The 23,748-nt window shown below is 43.6% G+C and overlaps 1 protein-coding gene across 1 annotated transcript in view; it reads right to left on the bottom strand.

Moving 5' to 3' along the window:
- Nucleotides 1-23,748, bottom strand: part of TECRL (trans-2,3-enoyl-CoA reductase like) — a 161,251-nt gene that overhangs the window by 18,358 nt on the left and 119,145 nt on the right. The window contains exon 5 of the mRNA XM_006267171.3: nucleotides 3,152-3,267. Within this exon, the coding sequence (XP_006267233.1) occupies nucleotides 3,152-3,267 (116 nt within the window). The remainder of the gene's footprint in view (nucleotides 1-3,151; nucleotides 3,268-23,748) is intronic.

The raw sequence follows: 23,748 nt of genomic DNA, 5'->3' as shown, positions 1-23,748 counted from the left end.
AAGGAGCAATATTTCTGAACCGGAGAATCAAGATGAAATCTCAGGCCTTAATCTTTGCCTTAGTTGAAACATCTAAATCCAGAGATTAATAGAATATTTTTTACAGTGTTTTATAAAGTCACATCCATTTATAGTGGAAGCAAATAACTTTTATTAGCCTTGAATTTAAAAAGGGTTCATCAAGCTCAGTGTAGTACACAGCTTGATGGTACATTTAAAAAGTACAGCTGTGTGTACAGGCAAATGTCTACTACATTTTGCACAGATGTATCCCACCTCTTCAGGCTTTCTTAATGCTCTTGTAGGATGTATCTGACATTTGAGAACATTCTGAATAGCTTCTGAATGGTTTGCTTGTCCTTTAGTAACTACAGTAGCAACACAGAGGTAGTCTGTATTTCATTTCCTTGCAGAGTCAAAATGTGATTTTGTTGCAAAGTTAATCCATTGTGATGGCTTTTTTGTTCTGAGTTACAATGGAATGAGGTAATTGTTGTAGAATTTATTATACTGATTCTCTTTTGAAGTTGATTATGAAACAATAACCAGTACTCCTGATTTGCTTCATAGAATGAGCTGCAGCTCATAAAGACTGGGTTTAAAAAACAAATGTCAAGTGTGATTCATGGTGGCATTTTATCTTGGTTATATTTACTGAACTAGCAGTGCCTATCTCATCGAAAGCCAATTATGAGACACAAATGAAAAGTGATTTTCAGTGTGTAGAGTTTCAAATACTTTGGCTACCATACAAGTTGCTCAATAAAAGTCAAAGATTAAACAATTTTGAAGTAATTAAATCAGAGAAATGGGGAGCTCAGAAAAATCAGCTAATTAATGGTTTTACAGAAGGCTGAATAACACTTTGATTCTCATTAGGAATTAAAAAAAAATCTTTGGTTTCTAACAGGGATGCCAAAAAACTCCTTTAAAACAGATCAGGAAGACTTCTCATACTTTACCCCCCAAATAATGCAGGGATATTTTTGGCTCCTTGGCTCTTTTCAAAATATTATTTCCTATTAAGTGTACAACTCAGGGTGGAAAGGTTGTCTCATGGCAGCAGAGTGGGAGCTGGGGAACTGTTCTGGGGTCTTAGTCACAGCTCTGCCAATGCATTCAAATTCTCTTTGCTGAAGTTTCCCCATCTGTGAAATGGCAGTAATAATATTTCATTTTATTCTCCTGCTTATATAAACTCCCCTGCTGGGCCCAACATGGGGAACACAAATGTAAAATTCAGAAGAAATTAAATTTGACTAGTTATTGAGAATTTCAGTCCCCTCTGTCTCTCTCAAAAATCTGCCTGTCTGATTCTTAGCCATTCTCTGTCTCTCACCCCATGACTACTTAGTGTCCTTCATGGCATTTTTGAAGAAGTTTTTCAAAGATTTAAGAAGTCTCAATAAATTATGACAGAAGGTTCTCTTTTATCTAGTTTTGTTTATATATTCTTGGCATTGTAATAGATTAAGGCACAATTTTCCTTTGTCAAGCTGTTTGCCCTTTTTCACATCACAATCTTCTGAGCTTCATTATTTGTCATGCTGTCTCAGTCAGTTTATCACGTTTGGACATAAACTTCATTAAGTTTCTGTAATTTCCAGATATTTTATTTAATATAGGTACATTTGCCTCTCAATAATCTTTTGACATAGTGGCCTATTCTATTTTAAAAAGTGATTTAATGTATTTGTTAGAAGGTCTGTAGCTTAATTCTTAAAGTCCTTCAGCACTCTTAGGTGGGTCCCATTTGGTTTTGGTGAACAGCCTCACTTTAAGGGAGTGGAATTTTCAAACGTATCTATCTCTAAGATTTAAAAGCAGAAACTTAACTGCTGAACTCTTTGCTATTTTCTCCATTAGATGTTTCTGAACATCTCTTCCTCCATTTATCATCAGTTCTTGAAAGTTCTTCTTTGTCCTCTCAGCCTTTGACAACACCTTCTCTTTCTGAGTACATTTGAAGCTAGTACTGTCTGTACTGAAGACCAGTGCCATTAATCTCCTATTGTCCTTGTACTTCTATTAACCTGATCCAGAATTAATTTAGTATCTGAAAGGCACTCTGGTCTAGTGAACAGTTCCCAAGTTCTGTGTTTACATTTTGATCTGTCACTGATATAAAGCATAACTTGGAGCAAGTCATTTCTAGTTTGCTTCTGTCTCTTCTCTTCTAGCCAGCTTGTATATTCAGGTTTTAAATAATTCAAGATATGGAGTGCCTCCTATTAGGTCTATGCCAGTGCCTAGTGCACTAGAACTCTAATGATAGATGTGGTCTCTGGGTACCACCATAATAGAAATCATTAAAAAAATAATACCCTGAAATTCTCATTGACTCCAGAGACCTTTGGGTATGGAAGGATTGTAGCATCAAAGGCTGCATCCCCATGAGCGGGGCCATGCAATTGCTGCAGGGAAAAAAGCAGCAGCAAAATTCGTGCTGCTGGTTTTTTGCCCCAGTGTGTGTGGATACTTTTAAGAGTGTTATGTATAAGTTGTTATATTGTCCTAGCAACAGCAGGAGGGAACTGCAAGGAACAGCAGAGGAGTAGTCTAAGAAGGCTTTCTGAATAAATAAGTTTTATTGTTCTATAAGTTTAACTCCTTGGTCTTTTGAAAATAACACATGGTTCCTGCCCCTGCATGTGGGGTTGCCATGGGGAAAAATGCTCCAGGTGGTAGGAAGGCTGTGGCTAGCACCTGGGCTAGCCCCAGAAACCTTACTTGGAGTCCTGGAGGACTCCCAGGGCTCCAACAGCAGCAGTCCAGGCATGCAGAGCCTGACTGGTAGCCTGAGAATGCTTCGGGCCAGCCAGGCTCCGGTTTCAAGAAGTGCATGCTATTGCCATGTCCACTGCCCCACCTTTTTCAGCACACTTTTTTTGATACTGAGATTTTCTTGTATCTAAATTTGGCTCCAAGCTGCAAATATGCAGCACAGAGAACCAAATCACATGCACAGGGTGCATTTTGTGGCACAGAAAGCCTTTTAGGCACCACAAAATGCATTTGTGCACTCACGTGCATGTGACAAAACTGTCTTACCCTGGATCAAATAAAACCATGTCTCATCATCAATTCAGCTGGATTGCTTAGTGGATTACCATCCTGCTTGATTTAGTTCATGCACATGAGTCTCACTTACTGAACTACTGGATGGCGAAAGTTCTTAGTACTCTCCTGTTCATTGTATATACTTGCGAGACGAATGTAAAACAGCAAGTAGATTAGAAGAGGCCCAGTGTATTCTGTCAGAAAAACCTAGAGAAAAAAAGAGGTATCAAGATGGAGAATTGCAGCACTAAAAGAAAGAGAAAAAGAATGACTCTCAGTTCTTAGGCAGACCTAGGTATTGGATTTATCTGGGAAGATGGACCAACACAATACCAATATATTCAAATCTCACATCAACTTCCTTTGAGGTCAAGAATGGTGCTTAGATGTTTATGCTGTTCCTTGCACAAAGGTGCATTTCATTCAGGCTACAAACAGACATCATTTTTGGTTCCAGGATCAACTGTGCTGGGATGTGTTCTAGCACAGATGACCCAATTCATTGGCAGGTACAAATGCCGCCTAGGGCTGCTATCCTGCAGGATCAGGCTCCTGCCACTACTGTAGCTTCGGGGGCCTGATCCTGGAAGACAACAGCTCCGTATGCCTGGCCCTGACCTGGGGAACTCCATGAGGTGCCCTTGCTCTGCAGTATGAAACCTGAGTCCTAAAATTGCCTGCCTGAGGTGGCTAGAGAGCACAGCCGCAGCCTGTGTGGACCACACCATAAGCAAAAAGATATCCTCGGGCACCAGAAAATGTCATGTAAACATTTTTGAGTACTTGGAGCATGACAAAGCCAAGGATATCTGCTAGCTTGCTGCCATAAATATTGCAACCAAAGAGAGAGAAAGAGAGAAAGAGATATCTTTGTCTACATCAGAGGTTCTTAGCCTCTTTAGACTCAAGAAACCCCTCCATAACTTTTCTGAATTTAGCATCACCTCATTTCAAAAACTGATTCATTTATTACGTTGTTTATTTTCTCAAATGCTGTGGCATCCTTAGAAGGATTTCATGGCACCCTGGTTGAGAATCAGTCAATAATATAGGTGGCCAGACTTTCAAAAGAGCTATTGACACGGGCTGATCCCTGGGAAAGCTAGCCCTAAGCTTCTTACAAAAGCCAGGAAAAGGTATGGAGAAACAACAGCCCCTATGGCTTTTCTTCAACTTTAATTTGTATAAAATAAAGTTTCAAGAATGTATCTCTACAATAGGCAACAAATGAAGTGTCTAAGAGAAGGTCTCAGGTGTAAGTCCTCATTACCTGGAGAGGCTAGTTGAGAAGACAGAGGTGGAGGTTAGCCTTGGGGTTTGAGTGGAATATATTTAAGTAGAAGAGGTAGCTAAAGAGCTAATGGGTATCCAGTTGAGGAAAGGTGGGTAAGAAGTGGCAGTTTAGTGTACTAAGGGGGAACGAGCAGATGACTGGTGACAGTCAGCTGCCAGGTTGGCACCCTGGGCTCAAGTGTTTAATGGTTCTTTGACTTGTACAGCACCAAGAAGAAAGGAAGGAGGCAACTACTTTTAGGGCAGGGGCTCCTGGGCCAGGGAATACTTAAAAGGTCACTGGGGGTTATTAGGAGCTAGTCGTTAAATCCAGGGCTGGTAGGCAGGGAACAGTGGGATGGTGCTGGGTGCAGTAAGGAGCTGCTCATCGGGGCAAGTTGAGGAGTTTGGAGGAGGGCCGTTAGGCCCATAAAGGAAAGAGCTGTCCCTGCAGGAGGTGGAAGGTTGTGGCAGTGACCACTACAGATATAGAGGCTGGTGCCAGGTGAGGGCGGCAGGGGCAGGACCCCACCAGGCCTAACTCTTTCCATTGTCTGCTTCCTCCTAACCCCTGGTGTGTACCTGAGGAGGTGAGTGTGGCCCTGACTGCCACAGCTACTCTTCCAGGGACTTATACACCAGTGATCAGATCATGTAGCCCCTCCTGCCAGCTCTGGAAACAGGAAAGGAATGAGGGGAGGATCTGGTTGGAAAAGCATTGCCCTATAGTCCCACGTTTGCTCACCTGCCTGCCCACCCCAGAGCATGACACTTGTTGCACAGGGTGGCCAACATGGAATTGCTAGGGTACAGTAGTATGATCTGCTGTACCTGCTATGCTAGGGCAATGCCAGTCAACGCCCCCAACCCCATACTCTAACTTAAGCTGAATTTCTGTGTATTGGGACTCCTGCTTCAGCCCTTTGCCCTCCCTGATCCCCCCATGGAACAGACATGGGGGTGTTCCTATCCTGCAAGAGCCACACTCTTTCCTTTCTAGAGACTAACTCCAATCCCACCCATAGGCCTGGAGGAATGTGGCTGCCTGTGCTAGGCACCACTTGTCCATGGCAGACTTGGGGAGGCATGAGTGATTTTCTCCTTGCACTGCATGGTACTGTTAGAAGTAGATCATGGCACTCCAGGATGCTGCAGCAGCCCAGTTGATAATCACTTGCCTAAATGTATGCACCTCATTCAAGGGACTCCAACATTATAAAGGAGCAATTCAAAATCCTGGTTGTCATCTCTCTGAAATTTTAGCTATGGGATGAGATGACTATTTTGTATCCAAACTGGATATATGATTACAAGCAAGCACTAAATCTAAATACCAGTTCCATTTCTCTACTTGTAGCACCAATAGGTGCATCTACACATGCGCTTTAATGCGCATTAGCCTATTTTAATATGCATTAAAGCATCAACAAAAAAACATGCTCTTTAGCTAATGTGCATTAAAGTAGGCTAATGCACATTTTTCTAGTACCTCACAATGCAGGTGTTAGATTCAATTTGTATTACCTAAAGCACATTCATTGAATGTGTAGCCATGTCCAATGTTTTGTCCAACTTAGTGGTGCATATCTTAAGTTAAATTCAATTGAGAGAGAGAGTGAGCATGCGCACATGAATGATTCTGAAGTCTAGAGCTTTAGCCACTTATCTGGATAAGGAAAAACATGGATTTCTAGTTCTTGCTCCCATGACTGTTTATATACCTGACTTGAAAAAAGACATTGAATAAAATATATAGAACTGTTGGAAAGGAGGCTGAAAGCTAGGTCTCCCCCTGCAGGTGAGTACCCTAGCCACTAGGCAACAGAGTAATACTCGGTCTCTCTTGCTGAAAGTTTCCTGACTAAAGAATTTTGCATTCCTTTCTGAAAATAAGCACAATGTCAATAGGAGTGGGGGAGTGTTCTCTCCCCTCAGAAAAATCACAGTATAGGGGTTAGGGAACTCTCCTAATAAGTAGAAGACATGGGGCTATACCATCTCAGAGAGGGAAAGTAATTGAACTCTCCCACAGCCTTAGCAATTTTTCTAGTAATTGAACAAAGAAAGTGATTGTGGAGAGGGAGGGAATCACTCTTCTCTGTCTGTGTTGAAGAAGGATGAACTCTGCTGTTTTTGAAAGAACAACTGTAGTTCCAAGTTACAAAAGAAGGCTTTTACACAACTCTCTCTTCCAGCATTCCCATAATGACTATGTCTAGGTTAATCTTCCCAGTTTACATTATGATTATTGTGAATCATACTCTGGGTCCCCTAACTCTCACCATGCACTATGCAGGCAGCTTAAACACCTTCCTAAGGACTCTGGGGCAATGTGCTGAAAAGTTGACTCCACATTGAAGAATGTATTTAGGCTTGGGTCATTTTTTAATAGTTACTTCATCAAAATATTCAAATTGCCCTATATAGTTATTTCCCATACAAAGTCTGGGCCCCATCTTGCAGACATTATTCAAACAAAGTCTCCATTCAAATCATTAAAAATACAATGTGCTTCCAAGCCCCTAAGGTAAATGCAGACAATAAGTCAATAGTAGTAGTATTCAGTGTAGCCACTAATTACTTAGACCTTGATACCTTTTCAAGTGAAAAAAGGCACTTGAAATTTAAGGAGGAATACTAAAAAAAGGAATTTTTTTCAGATGTCAAAGAAAACCCCAGATCATCACAGCCATTATTCGACTTCACAGGTCAGTAAGTTAAAGTGACACCTTTCCTCCTCATCAACATTTGGACTGTAACCTTAGCTTTGGATGGAACAGTAGGACTCCCAGCATTTTATCCCCATTGTGAGGAAGAGGGCAACAGATGGCCAGTTCTTTGCCTTCATTCCCTCACTACCCACTTGCTCAAGAGTTGTTGTCTGGGGCACATGGCAGAACAGTAAGCTACTTGACAAACCAGGGAGCATGTCTACCTGAGATGTTTACTGTGCAGGTGACTATTTAACTAAACAGTAAACATTTCAATGTCTACACACTACAGTAAATACAAGGACTACCCTACTCTGGAGTTCTTCCATGTGCAGCAGTGCATGTGTAGATGCTGAGCTGGCTGGCTAGGGCATGAAGATGCTTCAGTGCAGGGGCTGCCTGCTGGCTAGCCCCACACTGAAGCACCCTTGTGCCCCAGCCAGCCCCTCTGCAGCACACTGAGTCAAGTCAGAGCAGCCCCAGGCTGGTAGGCTGACCCCCAGGATCTCTGCCAGCCAGGGCTGCTGCAACCTGGTTCAATGTGCGGCAGTCTGGGCGCACATGTAAACCATGCACATGGGAGCTTCCCGGGAGCTATAAACTGCAGAGCAATAAGCTCCACAGCCTATTGCTGTACATTAATAGCATGTATAGATGTGCCCAGGGTTAAATAAATCAGTTTTTATATCCATGATTGATTGTCTGTCCTCAGTGGAATGAAATCCAGGGTTACAACTGTGAACTACTACAGGGATTTTCAACCTTTTTTAATAAGTGTATCCCAGACAGCTGGTTATGGAGGGGGTGGCAGCATGGGGTGGTGGGCAGCAGTGGCAACTTCCACATGCAAGCTTCCCTCCCCCCCACATCGCTCTGGCTGGGTGGCACCTGTGTGGCCCACAGAGGGCTGCCGCTACCCTTGCCCCCCCCCCCCCCCCCCCCCGCCAGACCTGCCCTGGGAGGCAGTGGCATGGGGTGACGGATGGTGGCACTCTTCCCCTGCATGCCCACATGTACCCCCTAGGGCCTTCTCAAGTATCCCCAGGGGTACATGTACCCCTTGTTGACAACCCCTGAATTACTATATATTTATAAGAGATTGCAACCAGCAAATCATATCTCAGGTGCCTAATATTCAAGAAGTTTCGGGAATAATTTCAAAACTAGTAAACCTTTTAGCTTTAAGGCAGCTCCTTGCACTGCTTTAGATTTCTCAGTGATAAATTCTTGTGTTTTAAGTTAGCAATATTTAATTTTAACAACTTTCTCAAAATAGTGTTTGGCAGTCACTTAACCTTGTTGTGCATTGTTTTTGCAATCCATCTTCAGAAGGGCTTTGACATACACTACTACATAAGGAGTGACCTTTCCATTAGCCTAATTGACAGAAGTTCTTCACCTATACCTTCCCTTGCCACAGCTACATGCTAAGCAGAGAAGAGACAAGTATTAGGTATACTGGTTTCTAGATGGCTCTGCCCAAGCAATAAAGACAGGTGCAGGAATGCTTTTTTAGTGACACTTACTGCATAGTAACCTATTTTTACTGCGCATTAGTGCAGGAGTGGGCAATTATTTCAGGTGGAGGGCCGCTGAATGAGTTTTGGTGAGCTGTTGAGGGCCTCATGGGTAGCCCCACCCCTTGGCATTTGCCCCACACCCTGATCACCATCTTGGAACCGGAAGTCCCACGTCTAACCCCTGACCTTTGCCACCCGAAGTCCTTCTCCCTGCCTCCTCCCAGAAATACTCCTTTTGGGAGGAGGGGTTGCCTTCTTAGAACCAGAACAAACCCAAATCATACACTAAAAGTCAAATACCTACTATAACATATTTTAATTTTATTACAAACTTTTTTTTGTTGTGATTTGTGTTTGCATTGTGTATTTGGAGGTGATTGCATAATAACTCAAAATAAATTCTTAATCTTGTATATTGTGTGTGTGTGGTGGGATGCAGGTACGTGTATGAGTGTGTGTATGTGTATGTATGGGTGTGTGTATGTGTTTGTTAGGGTGTTGGGGTTGTAAGAGAGTATGGCTGTGTGTGGGGGACATAGGGTATGCTGGGGAGTTGTGTATATGTGGGGGGTTGTGGGGGCAGGGTGTGGGTGTGTGGGGCTTGTGGGGTGTGAGGGAGGGTGGGGGTGTGGGCCCCCCCTAGCACTCCCTGACATGGAACAGCAGCAGCAGGGAAGGATGGTCAGGGTATTCAGGGTGAAGGCACTCAGTGGGGGCAGTTCTGGCTAGCACTGTATATAATGACAAGACGCTCAGCCTCCACCAGGCAGTCTGTATTGCCGATACTCCCCGCACTCACTGGGCATAGGAGGGAAGCCCCAGACACTGGAACCAGCTGCCTTCCCTGCCCCCCAGGGGAAGGTGCCTGGGGCTTTCCTTCCATGCTGCACAGCTCCAGCAGGGAAGTGAGCCAGCTCCAATGCCTGGGGCTTCCCTCCCATGCTTGGCAAATGCAGGGGCTGCATGTGCAGCAGAGAGCACTGGCAATACAGACTGCCTAGCAGAATCTGCACCCCTCATCATGATGTGCAGTGCTGGCCAGAGCTGCATCCCACTGGGGGCCTGCACTGGGCATGAGCACCCTGAACACCCCTCCTGCTGCTGCTGCCACTGCCACTGCCACTGTCTGCTGGGGTTGCATACCATGTGAGAGTGTGGGGCAGTCTCCTACCCTTCCCCACTCTCCCTCACACCCATACACTGGCCACCCAAGTTCTGCACTGCTGCTGCCCTTCTGGATGTGGGCTCTGCACTGCTGCCAGCTCCAGTCATGCTCCGTCCTCCCACCCAGCTGCATCCCTGCCCCTACCACTTTCCTACTTGCTGCCTGGAGCCAGCAGAAGACCAGGGAAAATGGAGTAGGTCCCCAGCAGCTGCAGCAGTGGCAGCAGCAGTCCTATCCAGAAACTGCTTCCTGGCTGGGTTGGGTCCTTCCACCCATGATGGTGGGAGCAAGGCATACTAGGTTATGTTCAGGGTGTGTGTACAAGTGGGTGCCTCATTCTCACCCATCTGGGTGGTAGGGCTGGGCAGGGTACAATTTTTTGGCAGGTGCCATGGGCCAGATGAAAGTGTTTGGTAGGCCAAGTATATCCTGCAGGTTATATTTTCATCGCCCCTGCATTAGCACATTAGCACGGTTTTTGATGTGATGCTTTAATGAACAGTAAAATAGGCTACTGCACATTAAAGCACACATGTAGCTGTGCCCAGTAAGTCCCAGCTACTGAATGTGGAGGTATACTGGGTTAGACCTGCAGATCAACTGCAATCTTAATTATTATAGTTACTTGAAAAAATGGCATTCCCCCCCCCCCCCAAAAAAAATGCAAAAAAAAAAAAAATTAGGTTTTTTAGTTGTTGTCAAAATTTCCTGAAGGAAAAAAAAATCACAGTTTTGTCAATACATAATGAAGCAAAAATCCATAAAATTTGCATTACATTTTTTGAAAACCAAGAAATGAATATATACAAAAATAGTTTCCCTTTGAAACACCAGAAAAAGACTTATTTTTACAAAGTTTTCATTATTAACCAAAAAAAAATGTTAAGGTCATTTTTAACTCAAAACGTTGACTCATTCTACAATTACTACTTTGCTTGCTACACGTAGGAACCTTTTTCCCCTTGCTCCATCTGGCACTGAACCCACAGTTAGTCATTATTTTTTATTTTTAGTGGTACCTAGAACAAACCCATCATGGTAAAATGAACAATCACTAAGCATTGATCCCTCTGGAACTCTTCATTTCTATCTGATGCTGCCATCTCTCATTGTATAGGGCACCATGGGCACAGTCAGCTGTGTACTTCATGACAGGCTCTGTGGTTCCTTGTGTATGTGTCTATTCTGCAAGCTCATCTCTTCCGTTTCAACTGTTTTTATCAATACACTTGTTTCTTTTTTGAAAAATTAAGCCTATAAGGCACAGTTACCAAGATTCAATTGAATCCCCTGCAGGATTCACTCTGGAACCTATGGATCTGAAAAAGTCTACCTTCTGAGTTACAAGACCACAAAAATTAGTTTGGGAGTACTATGAGGCCCAAAATTCTGCATGTGGTCTAGCCACAAGAGGGGGGCAAAGGCTATGGACAAGAATACCTTTGAATTACTTTAGAAGGGGTGGGGGAGTTGTCAGTTGACAGGATACATAAGCTATTATGCTGTAAACGAGTACCTCTGTATGCTCCTGTAGCAACTCAAGTTCCCTAAATGGCTAATTCATTAAACCCAATTGAAATAGGCTTAAAGGACTAAGACTTCAGGAAAGCCGACTTTGACAAGCTCAGGAGGCTTGTCAGTGAGGCCCTAAGGGACTGTGACCACAGGGAGAGGGGAGTTCAAGAAGAGTGGTTGCTCCTCAAGGGAGCGATCCTCAATGTACAAACTAAATCTATTCCATCTCGGAGGAAAGGCAGCAAGAGGGGACAGCAGCCCCCCTGGCTCTCCAGGGACCTAGCAGACCTCCTGAGGCTAAAAAGAAAGGCCTACAAAGGATGGAGGATGGGAGTCACCTCCAAGGAGGATTATTCTGCACTGGTCCAGTCCTGTAGGGAGCAGACCAGGAAAGCCAAGCCTGCAACTGAACTCCAGCTAGCTTTGAGCATCAAGGACAATAAAAAGTCCTTTTTCAGATATGTGGGGAGCCGGAGGAAAAGCAGGGGCAACGTTGGACCCCTGCTGAACCAGATGGGGCAACTGACAACTGACGCCCAGGAAAAAGCCAACCTATTAAATAGGTACTTTGCGTCGGTCTTTCATCAGCCCCATGGGACGCCTGTGCCTGCTATAGGGCCGGGAAGTCCGGGTGAGGGTGATCCCCTGCCCTCCATTAAAGCTGACTTTGTGAAGGAACATCTTGAGAAGCTGGATACCTTCAAGTCAGCCGGCCCTAACAATCTTCACCCCAGGGTACTCAAGGAACTGGCGAGCATCATAGCCCAGCCTCTAGCGCGGATCTTTGAAAACTCTTGGCGCTCTGGTGTAGTGCCCGAAGACTGGAAGAAGGCCAACGTGGTGCCTATCTTCAAGAAAGGGAGGAAAGTGGATCCGGCTAACTATAGGCCCATCAGCCTGACTTCTATCCCGGGGAAGATCTTAGAAAAGTTTATTAAGGAGGCCATCCTTAATGGACTGGCCGACGCCAACATCTTAAGGGATAGCCAGCACGGGTTTGTTGCGGGTAGGTCTTGCTTGACCAATCTCATTTCCTTCTACGACCAGGTGACCTATCACCTGGACAAGGGAGATGAGATTGATGTCATATATCTTGACTTCAAAAAAGCCTTCTATCTGGTGTCCCATGATCATCTCTTGGAGAAACTGGCCAATTGTCGCCTTGGGTCCCCCACGATCCACTGGCTGGAATATTGGCTCCGGGGTCGGACCCAGAGGGTAGTACTTGATGGAAGTCACTCATCGTGGTGTCCTGTGACCAGTGGGGTCCCCCAGGGCTCTGTCCTTGGACCCATACTGTTCAACATCTTCATTAATGATGTGGACACTGGAGTCAGAAGTGGACTGGCCAAGTTCGCCGATGACACCAAACTTTGGGGCAAAGCATCCACACCAGAAGACAGGCGGATGATCCAGGCTGACCTGGACAGGCTCAGCAAGTGGGCGGATGAGAATCTGATGGTGTTCAACACCGATAAATGCAAGGTTCTCCACCTTGGGAAAAAAAACCCGCAGCATCCTTATAGGCTCGGCAGTGCTATGTTGGTTAGGACTATGGAAGAAAGAGACTTGGGGGTCATCATTGACCACAAGATGAACATGAGCCTGCAATGCGATGCTGCGGCTAGTAAAGCAACCAAAATGCTGGCTTGCATCCATAGATGCTTCTCAAGCAAATCCCGGGACGTCATTCTCTCCCTGTACTCGGCCTTAGTGAGGCCGCAGCTGGAGTACTGCGTCCAGTTTTGGGCTCCACAATTCAAAAAGGATGTGGAGAAGCTTGAGAGAGTCCAGAGAAGAGCCACGCGCATGATCAGAGGTCAGGGAAGCAGACCCTACGATGACAGGCTGAGAGCCCTGGGGCTCTTTAGGCTGGAAAAGCGCAGGCTGAGGGGTGATCTGATGGCCACCTACAAGTTTATCAGGGGTGACCACCAGTATCTAGGGGAACGTTTGTTCACCAGAGCGCCCCAAGGAATGACGAGGACGAATGGTCACAAACTACTACAAGATCGTTTCAGGCTGGACATAAGGAAGAATTTCTTTACTGTCCGAGCCCCCAAGGTCTGGAACAGCCTGCCACCGGAGGTTGTTCAAGCGCCTTCATTGAACACCTTCAAGATGAAACTGGATGCTTATCTTGCTGGGATCCTATGACCCCAGCTGACGTCCTGCCCTTTGGGCGGGGGGCTGGACTCGATGATCTTCCGAGGTCCCTTCCAGCCCTAATGTCTATGAAATCTATGAAATCTATGAAATAAAGTCACAACGATTTTGCTATACGTGTATTGCGATAGGAGTATAGTAATTATAGCATAATAGCTTATATCAGCATCATCTGATATCAATACAACTGTTACATTTGTCTATACTCATCTGAAAGCCCATTTGGGTTGCTTGTGAAAACAGCATTTTATCAACAACTGATTTTAGTCAGAAGTTGCTGGGGTTTAGCACAACTGAGCATTAGGCTCTTAATGAGTCATTCAGTAACATGCTAACCAGATAGGACCCTCTAACCTACCCATGAAGCAAAATAAAGGGATCCAAAATATTAACCCCCGAGCATGTTAATTTTTAGCAGCAGTCTTGGCCCATCATTATTAAGGGTTGCAGAAAATCCAGGCCCAAAAACAGAATGACTTTTCAGACTTCATGGCTTGGACTTTCACAGTCACATTGGGAGCCAGCATTTTTATCCTTCAGGAGGACTTGTCCAGTTTACTGTGCCAATAATGCCTCATTGAAATGAATTATAGTCAGGTCAGGGATTATAATCCCAGACCACATGAGGCAGAGAGTATATTTAGGAGCCATGCTGGCAGAGGAGAGCTTCTTAAAGTTATTCATTGTTTGTAACCCAGATGGCATGTGACACATGCACAAGGCAATTTGTCTGACTGGATGATGCAGTTGGATTAATGCCTGATATGATCCCTGTGGCACTAATAGCAGGGACTGCAGGATTTGTCATGCTAGTTCATAGCACTGTGTGCATGAGTTAAGACACACCAAAAAAGATAGATAGATAGATAGATAGATAGATAGATAGATAGATAGATAGATAGATAGAGGAAAAGACGGAAGGACAAGATGGACAAGTTATTTTTGAATCATAAGAGCAAGCACATACTAGTATAAAGTAGCAGCCTACAGACTCACAAATATTTTTTCAGAGGACTGTGCTAGCCAATCCTTCTATATAACACTTATGACATGCCCTTTCTATAATGCCACACAAGAAACTCTAGCTTGTATCATATTGCTTTTTGGAATAGTTTCATATTATTTCATTTATGGGGTATTGCAGAATGGAACTTTGGAAAAGCCATTTAACCTTTCCTGGCTATGTACCACAGCTCTTTCCATGCCATGTAAGGACAATTTTCCAGTTCATCAGGGACAGCCCCAAATATTTTCCCAGTGCTAACAAGGTATTGTAAGTTTAGGGTGGGAGGTGGAAGGAATGGTTGCAAGGGACGAGAAGAGGGTAGGAAAAATTACTTTGGGTCATTGAATGAAAATATCAGCAAAATAATAAATATAAAATAGCCTGAGCATCTGCTGGGTGACCACTTGAAGAAAAACAGCTTCAGTATATAGATTGTGTAAAGGGCAGAGCTTAGTTTCTTGGACAAATAAGATATAGAAGAGAATATCAGCTATTATTATATTTTAGAAAGATCATGAAAATCTGTGTGCGCACAAATCGCAGCTAGCATTTTGAAGCAGTGTCAGGAGTTTGGTAATCAGCTCCTATAGACCCCCAAACACTTAGATTTGACAGCCAAATTGTCTTAGATTTGCTCAAAATCCTAGGATTCCAGAATTACATTTTTAATATACACCATTAAATTCTTGGCCAGGTTCTACCTTATTTGAGTTCATTAAAATCCATAGGACTAGCTTTACACCACCATCTTCCCCTCCCCCACCCTATTACTTGTTGGGGATTTTGCACAACAGACGCTGCTTCAAAATAAATGGTTTTTTTTATTGTGCTATTACAATTCCCTCTGTTCTCACTTGTACTTTATTCTTCCTCCCTAGGATTGTGTTTTTTTTTTTTCTCCCTGTCCATCCTGGGACTTTGTCCCTAACCACCTCTCTCAAAGCCTCACTCATTCTCCTTAGGCCCAGTCAGCCACTCATGCAATGAAAGAGTTGCAAAACTGTACTCTTAGGTTGTGTGTAGATAAAACAAGGGACATGTGTGCATGACACTGTAAAGCAGGTTAAATGCTTTTGCACCACTTTAATGATGGTGGTGTTTGCACGTGCCGGCGGTGTATTGTGCAGCGATTCCAGCTGCTGTAAAAATTTGGCAGGAGTTTTAAGTTCATTGCCCTACAGCCTCAAAACAAAGCACCAGGCTCCATGCAGCTCAGGGGCTCTGCAGGAAGCCTGTGAAGCCGACCATCAGCAGCCCAGGAAGTCAGGCTCTGCCTGAAAAAAAACAACATCAGTCTTTTTTTTTTTTTTTCTTGGACCCAGCCTGCCTGCCTGAGCTTCATGGAGGCCTGGTGCTTTCCTCCACTGCTGCAGTGCCACCCAGGACTGCCTAAGCCAGATGCCTGCAGGTAGGTGCCACCTTGTAGGGGGCTTCTGCTGCTGTGGAGGGAAACACCAGCCTCTCCCCTCCCCCCCCGATCCCCCTGCAACCTAGGGACCGCTTCTCCCACCAGCAGCTTGTCCTCCTCACCACTGGAAAGGCAGGTAATTTTTTACTAACCACTGTGCAGTCAGGTGCACATGTAGATACACCCCTTGGAGTACTGAAGGTGAGGAAATAAAAGGAGTGATTGTGGTCTCTTTAAGACTTTAAGTGGTCTATGTTAAGTGGAGAGAAAATGAGAGTCTGGTGGGATCATTGATTCAGAGAAAGTATGAGGTCCCAGTGGAAAAGTTGAGCTGATGGAACTCTAAGGTAAATGGAAAACTTTGCAGGACTGAGAAATGCAAAAGAATGTAGGACTTTATCAACAGCATTGACATACACGTAGCTTAACACTAACAAAATATGAAGGTATCAAATGTCTACAGTCTAACGAGTCTTTCCGACTGTGGTACAGCCTGAAATGGCTGGCAATCTGGCTCATGGAAGTAAATCCTGTGAAAAAAGGATACATTTTTATCCTTTAGAATCACTTTTTTTTTTATTCCCCCTCCTTTTATTTATTTATTTTTTGTGTGAAACAATGGACCTCAGACTTGAGGCTCACACTGATACTCAGCAGGGATTTCTGATCCAATATGTAATATTACATACAATGCATGTTTTGTTACCTTGGTCAAGCTATAAACCCATGTTTATCAAATATGACTGCGCCATTTTAGAAAGGCAAACTGCAAGCACATACACATGTGCAAGCTTGATTTTATTCTTCATTTAATTAAGTCTAATAGATTTCAACTTTCAGGCTTATCAACAAGGAACAGATTGAGCTTGCCTGACATCATGCCATCATATAATGTTATCCATGCCTGCCATTGGTCTATGCATACTCTGGGCACTTTGTTCCTACCCAGTGGCTGCAGTGAAATCTACTGATAAGGGAAGAGGAGACCTCCCTGCTGTTGAAAACTGCCAACTGCCTAATCATAATTCATTAGATGCTGCTGCTAATAAGGCGGAGTAGAACTTTGTGATTGTTTCTCTATCTGCCTTAGGAGCAAATGGCACAAGCATAAGATGAGCCATGCCAGAATGTTGATTTTTCAGGAGCCTAAGGGAATTGAGGAACTACTAGTATAATGAATTATAGGAGACAGAAATATTTTATATACTGCTGAGTGTAGCATGTGTTGAAGAATCTGTGCATAAAGTTACAGTCCTTCCCAATGAGTTATTGCTGTTTTTAAGGATAAAGATAATGTAGAGGAAGTTCCAGTAAACTTGAACTAACCAAGTTGTTTTATCTAATCACTAAGGGCATCATTACATGTGCTCTAGGCTGGATGCGGGGGTGCTTTAATTAGAGCGGCTCTAAAAGCCGTTCTAATTAAAGCGCCCATAGCATCACATGTATTCAGCATCCCACACTTCAAAATGCTGCCAAGGTACTTTAACTACAACTCATTCAACATATGATGTGGAGGCTTCTAGAGCATGCTAATTAGTTGAGCCTGCCTGAGTTGATTAACTGAGTCTGCTCTGACATGTACTAATTAGCACACATTGGAGAAGACATCCAGCACATATATAGGGAGTAGTAGATTTTTAAACCAGTCCCATTACTAGGGAAGCAAGGTCCTATTCAGTTTGACTGGGTGCATCTACACATGATATTAATGTGAAGCTATAAACTCCAGCACAGTTTGCGCTAGAGATTTTTGCTCTTGGGTGCAGTGTTTACATATGTGCCCAGGACTACTGTATTTCTCCACAGCAGTGGAGAAAGCAATAACTGCAGTTAAATTATTTCTTGTTTCCACCACTGGAAGTGCATCAGTACTCCCCTGAATGGATAATCAAAGGCAGTAAGAATTGGTGCCCTTGTTAGGCAAGATTATAGCAAACTCATTGGTCTCTCTATATATGGTTGAATCACCAGCAGTGGAGGAAAGCTTGTTCTACTCAGCAGGTGTGGATTATCTGAGAACCAGCTTTCCTGATGGTCCCCCCCTGAGGGAATAGAAACTCCTGGTCGTTTCAATAAATAAAATCCTTGTCTACCCAAATAAAATCCTTCTCTACCCAAGCGCTGCCTAAACATGAACAGGAAGAAATAACATTAAAGACATTTAAAAAATGTACATCCCTTTTTTCCCCCTCAGTGTCTCCTGTCTATAAATTGGGGACAGTATTACTTACGTGCCTCATATAAGCATAAGTAAAGTGTACATCATTTGTTGGGTAAAGAATTTTTAGATGAAAACCATTAACATCATCATCATGCTTCCATATTTGTTGAAATGCTACATTTTTCTCATCAAAATGTCTTTTCAATTAAAAAAAAAATGTTTCCTTCACCAAATTGAAATTTTCCACCTAATGTTTTTTATTATTCACTGAAAAATGAATTTCTAGCTTCAGTGACTGTTTTCAATGGTTTGTTAGCAAAAACAAATTGTTTTTTTATTACAAAACAATGAAATTCTTCCTCAGTAAACGATACAATTGATTTTTAAATAGTCCAAGAAAAATAATTCTCATTGTTCAAATGACTATTATATATAATAACAAAAGTCCAAAGCATCATGTAGTAGTAAATCAGATTACAGAATCAGAAGCTTCCTGTACTTAGAATAGCATTATTGTTTCTCATTTTTATCACATGTATCAGTATAATATGCTAGATCCCTAGTTATGGAGCAGGATCTGAATGTGCCAGGGGCTGTGCAAATGCAGAACAAGATGACAATTCCAGGCACAAAACATTTTACAGTCTACGTAACTAAATAAGCAATCTACTTCTACTTTTGGCAGTCCTTTTAAGGCCTGCAGTTAGTGAGATACTTAAGCAAGTGCCTAACTTTTAAGTATAAGCATAATCCTTTAACTCAAAGGATCTTTTGTGCTTCAAGTTAGACACATGCTTACATAAATTGTTGAACCAAGACCTAAATGACATAATCAGTTCAACCACCTGACTATACTCATAGAAGATTTATCAATGTTATCTTTAAGTCTTTCTCAAGTCTTTGAACCCAATTTTACCTTGCTTTCTGAGGGCCTTGTTACATGGTAATTTTGAGTGGCTTCTGGAGCTTTTAACACCTGGATTGTCCATACATTAGCACCTAAAACTAGCTTTAACCACTTAATAGGTGGCTCAAAGCTACACCACTCCAGGGCAGGATTATCTCTGATCTGTGCTACACAGATCATGTTACACTAAGGTGTAGCCACTCTAAGCTGCACCTTAATGTAAATACCCCATCTGGGCCCCATCTCCCACTGGTCTGGATTGGACCCACTGGCCTCCTTCCTCCCCCCCACAGCATCCCAGATCCCCACTTGCTGCTTTTCCGCCTTCCTTTTTTGGCTGCCTACGTTGTCTGTCCCAGAAAGAGATAACCTGCCTGCCCAGCCACCACAACTGCTGCCACCATTACTGCTGCTTTCTAGATTGGGTTCAGCCTGCAGAAGAGCAGCAGCCTGGCAGTGGCAGCAGCAACCTGGCAGCAAGTGGTGGCTGGACAGGCACGTTAACCCCTCTCTACCTGCTTCCCTGGGACAGACAGGACAGGCAGCCACAGGTAAGAGCAGGGGGATATGACCTGAGGGGCTGGAGGGAGCCCAGGGAGGCTGGGGGCAGGAGGGAAAGCTAGAATTGCAGGGGCAGGGGGATTCTTACTTTTCAGTCACCCAGGCCCTTGCTGGCCTGAAGTGTGACTGCTCCAAACTCAAGCTAGCTCTCACAAATAAACATCTGTGCACCTCACAATGTAATGTGTAACAGGGCCCTGGGCCTTATCTGTGATATTCATGTTTCCTCACACCATTAGTGAGTGGGTAGTAGAAGCTGCTAAATCTAATGATGTAATCATGGCCCAAATAAGGAGATTTTGAATAAAAGCCTGAATTAGCCAAGCAGAGGGATGGCTTTCATCTGATTTACAGTAAGAGCAATGTGAATTCTAATCCATCAGCAAGAAACAATGTGATATATAAAAAAAAGGTCTCCATCAAATAGATAAGGCCAAAAAATGAACCTAGATTAAACAAAACAAGAGCATTCAAATAATGAGAAATTCAAATCCACCAGTATAACTTTTTTTCCAGAAGCCACATAAAAATGATCTGTGAACTCAGCTTTCACTTGCCTCTCTACACCATCAGTCAACCAACCGCAACTGCTCCCAGAGCTAGGGTAAAACAAACCACAATGGTTGCACAGAAGTAAATTACTGGCTACTACTAATTTTAACTCCATGAAGAAAGAAAACAGGGTATGAAAATGACAGAGACTGCCAAACAGAAAACTGAGAATTCAGTGGAAGTTAGGTACTCAAAAGTCTTTTAGGTTTGGGACACAAATGTCTAAGCCATTTTTGAAAATGGGACTTAGGCCCTTGTGAAAAAGGTTACCTATACATCTCTTTGTGCCCTCATTCTTACTTCACAGGCATGGAAGAATAATAAATTTTTGAGTGCTCTATTTAATTTGTAAATTCCTTAGAACAGAGGCAATTGCTGTATTACTGATGAGGCCTTGACCTTTTGTAAGACTCGGCACGCAATAATACCAGTAAAACTGTAAATCACATATACAGATATATTTTAAATTCTTATGAGAAAATTCATAAATTCATAAATTAATTCTTTCATAAAAATACAAAATTGTATCTAAGATAACAATATTGTTACAGATTAGCCATAATGTACCATTTCTGAATATTTAAACTAAGTGGCACAGCTGGAAAGAATATCCTCCTGCTGAGAAGTGGAACAATTTAGTATATGGAACAGAATGTGGTAAGGTGAATATTCAGAAACCCATGGAGAGGACTTTCAATGAACACATTAAAAATATAAAAAACTGATGCCTCTGTGTAAGTACACTATTCATAATGGGAAATTAAGCTTTAGTTATGATCCTGCCAAAGGCTACATAAACCACCAGGAAACAAAAGAATAAATAAAGTTATCATTGATTATTTAGTTGTGACAAATAGGAAGCAGCACCAGACACACTTTTTTGTTTCAGGGAAGTTATAGAATGTTTTCTTTTCAGTGGGATATTGGAGAAAGCAAGAGAGAGACAGATATACATCTAGCATCAAATGGTTTAACCCCATAGAAGTCAAGTGGCAAGATTCTTTGCTGGCATGAAATGACATAACCCTAGGGAAGTCTCTGGATCAGAGCCTCACCTGTGGTAAACTGATGTAGCTCTACTGTAGACAATGGATCATATAATTATATGTTGGCATGGTGACATTGAAGCTGGTAGAACTACACTAATTTACACCAGCTGAAAATATGGGCCGAACAATGGAACCAGACAGGCAAGGGTGGTGGCTTTGAAATGGTATTTAAAGGCTTGCTTTTTGGGAATTGGCATATAGGTATATGTATATGCATTAGAATGTTCAGGACAGGTAGTAGGGGTTAATTGATTTCTAAGAAGCCTTGGTCTCTCACATACAGAGTTTCTATAGTCTTGGAAGCAGACAGGCTGTCTAACACAACAAGGCCAATGGATGGACACATAGCCTGGGAAAGAGGGAGATATGTACCCCTGGCATGGATCTTTGAGAACTCCTGGCACTCTGGTAAAGTGCCCAAAGACTGGAAGAAGGCCAATGTGGTGCCTGTCTTCAAGAAAGGGAGGAAAGTGGATCCAGCAAACTACAGGCCCATCAGCCTGACCTCTGTCCCAGGGAAGGTCTTAGAAAAGATTATCAAAGAGACCATTCTTAACAGACTGGCCGATGGCAGCATCCTGAGAGATAGCCAGCACAGGTTTGTTGCGGGTAGGTCTTGCTTGACCAATCTGATTTCCTTTTACGACCAGGTGACCTATCACCTGAACAAGGGAAAAGAGATTGATGTAAAATATCTTGACTTTTAAAAAGCCTTCGTTCTGGTATCCCATGATCACCTCTTAGCAAAACTGGCCAACTGCAGCCTCGGCTTCACCATGATCTGCTGGCTGGGGAATTGGCTCCGTGGTTGGACCCAGAGGGTGGTGGTTGATGGAAGTCAATCGTCATGGTGCGCTGTGACCAGTGGGGTCCCCTCAAGGCTCTGTCTTTGGTCCAACACTTTTGAACATCTTCATTAATGATGTGGACATTGGTGTCAGAAGCAGACTGGCCAAGTTCACTGACAACACCAAACTTTGGAGTAAAGCGTCCACACCTGAGGACAGGAAGGCAATCCAGGCTGACCTTGACAGGCTCAGAAAATGGGCAGAGGAGAACCTGATGCTGTTTAACACCAAAAAAATGCAAGGTTCTCCATCTTGGGAAGAAAAACCTGCAGCATGCTTATAGGCTCAGCAGTGCTACGCTGGCTAGCACTACGGAAGAAACAGACTTGGGGGTCATGACTGACCGCAAGATGAACATGAGCCTTCAGCGTGATGCTGTGGCTAGTAAAGCAAGCAAAATGCTGGCTTACATCCATAGATGGTTCTCAAGCAAATCCCAGAACATCATTCTCCCATTGTACTTGGCCTTGGTGAGGCTGCAGATGGAGTACTGTGTCCAGTTTTGGGCTCCACAATTAAAAAAGGATGTGGAGAAGCTTTAGAGAGTCCAGAGGAAAGCCACGTGCATGATCAGAGGTCAGGAAAACAGACCTTATGATGAGAAGCTGAGAGCCATGGGACTCTTCAGCCTGGAAAAGTGCAGGCTCAGGGGTGATCTGGTAGCTGCCTATAAATTTATAAGGGGTGCTCACCAGTATCTGGGGGAATGTCTGTTCACCAGAGCGCCCCAAGGGATGACAAGCTTAAATGGTCACAAACTCTTGCAAGACTGTTTCAGGCTGGACATAAGGAAGAACTTCTTTACTGTCCGAGCCCCCAAGGTCTGAAATAGACTGTTGCTGGAGGTGATTCAAGCACCTACTTTGAATGCCTTCAAGAGAAATGTAGATGTTTATTTTGCTGGGATCCTATGACTCCTGCTGACTTCCTGCCCCTGGGGCAGGGGGCTGGACTTGATGATCTTCCAAGGTCCCTTCCAGCCCTAATGTCTATGAAAATAACACAAGATAAGTGGCACCAGATAACAAGGCCAGAGATCAGGGGCCTGAGTCACGGTTTTGGAGGAACAGACCAAATTAGGAGAAGGCCTGGGAAGACCAAATTAGTATGTGTGCATGTGATAAGCTATTAGACTATGACAATCACAGAGAAAGGTCAACCAGTAATAGCCATGGATGAAGAGTCATCACCAGAAGTCATCAGGAGGAAAAGACAATACAAAATCAGAGACTTTAGAGTAGGGTCCCTCCTCCTCCTCCTTCCTGAGAGGGTCCCCATCCCTGTCCCTGGGAATGGTCTGGTGACAACCCTAGGATTTGGTAGATATGAATTCCTTGACTGTTCATATTGTTTATTGTCTGTTATCACTGTGTATCAATAAATTTGCCTATTATCGAATGGAAAGGTCGTGGTCAGTCTGAGGGTGGGTTAGGTAGGTCCCCCCCAGGGAACAAGGCCTCTGGGTCCTAAATCCAGAGTCAACAAGGGGAAGGCTACTTTGATCTAAAACTCCAAGAAACCCACTTTCTAAGGACTGCCTGCTTCCCTGTGACTTTGAGCAGGGCAACAACACATATCTCCAGATGAGAATCCAGTGGTGCAGGACATTATGCTCAGGAGTGGTAAAATAATGTATTCACTCTGTAAGACATTTGCAGTAATGGTTAGTAATCCATAGTGATTGCTACATGAATGAAGTCTTGAGGACTGGACCATAATCTGCTTCATTGATCCTTCAGCAGTGAAAGCTGGGAAAAGCATCTGCCATTTTATTGTCAATGGAAGGAACGTCCAGAACTGCCGCATCTTCATTTCAGGGGTACAGAGGTTTGTGATGAGAGTGT

This window comes from Alligator mississippiensis, chromosome 2 (assembly GCF_030867095.1).
Source record: "Alligator mississippiensis isolate rAllMis1 chromosome 2, rAllMis1, whole genome shotgun sequence".
NCBI classification, from domain to species: Eukaryota; Metazoa; Chordata; order Crocodylia; family Alligatoridae; genus Alligator; species Alligator mississippiensis.
The sequence above is the reverse complement of the archived record's forward strand: the minus strand, read 5'-3'. Positions and strand labels throughout refer to the sequence as shown.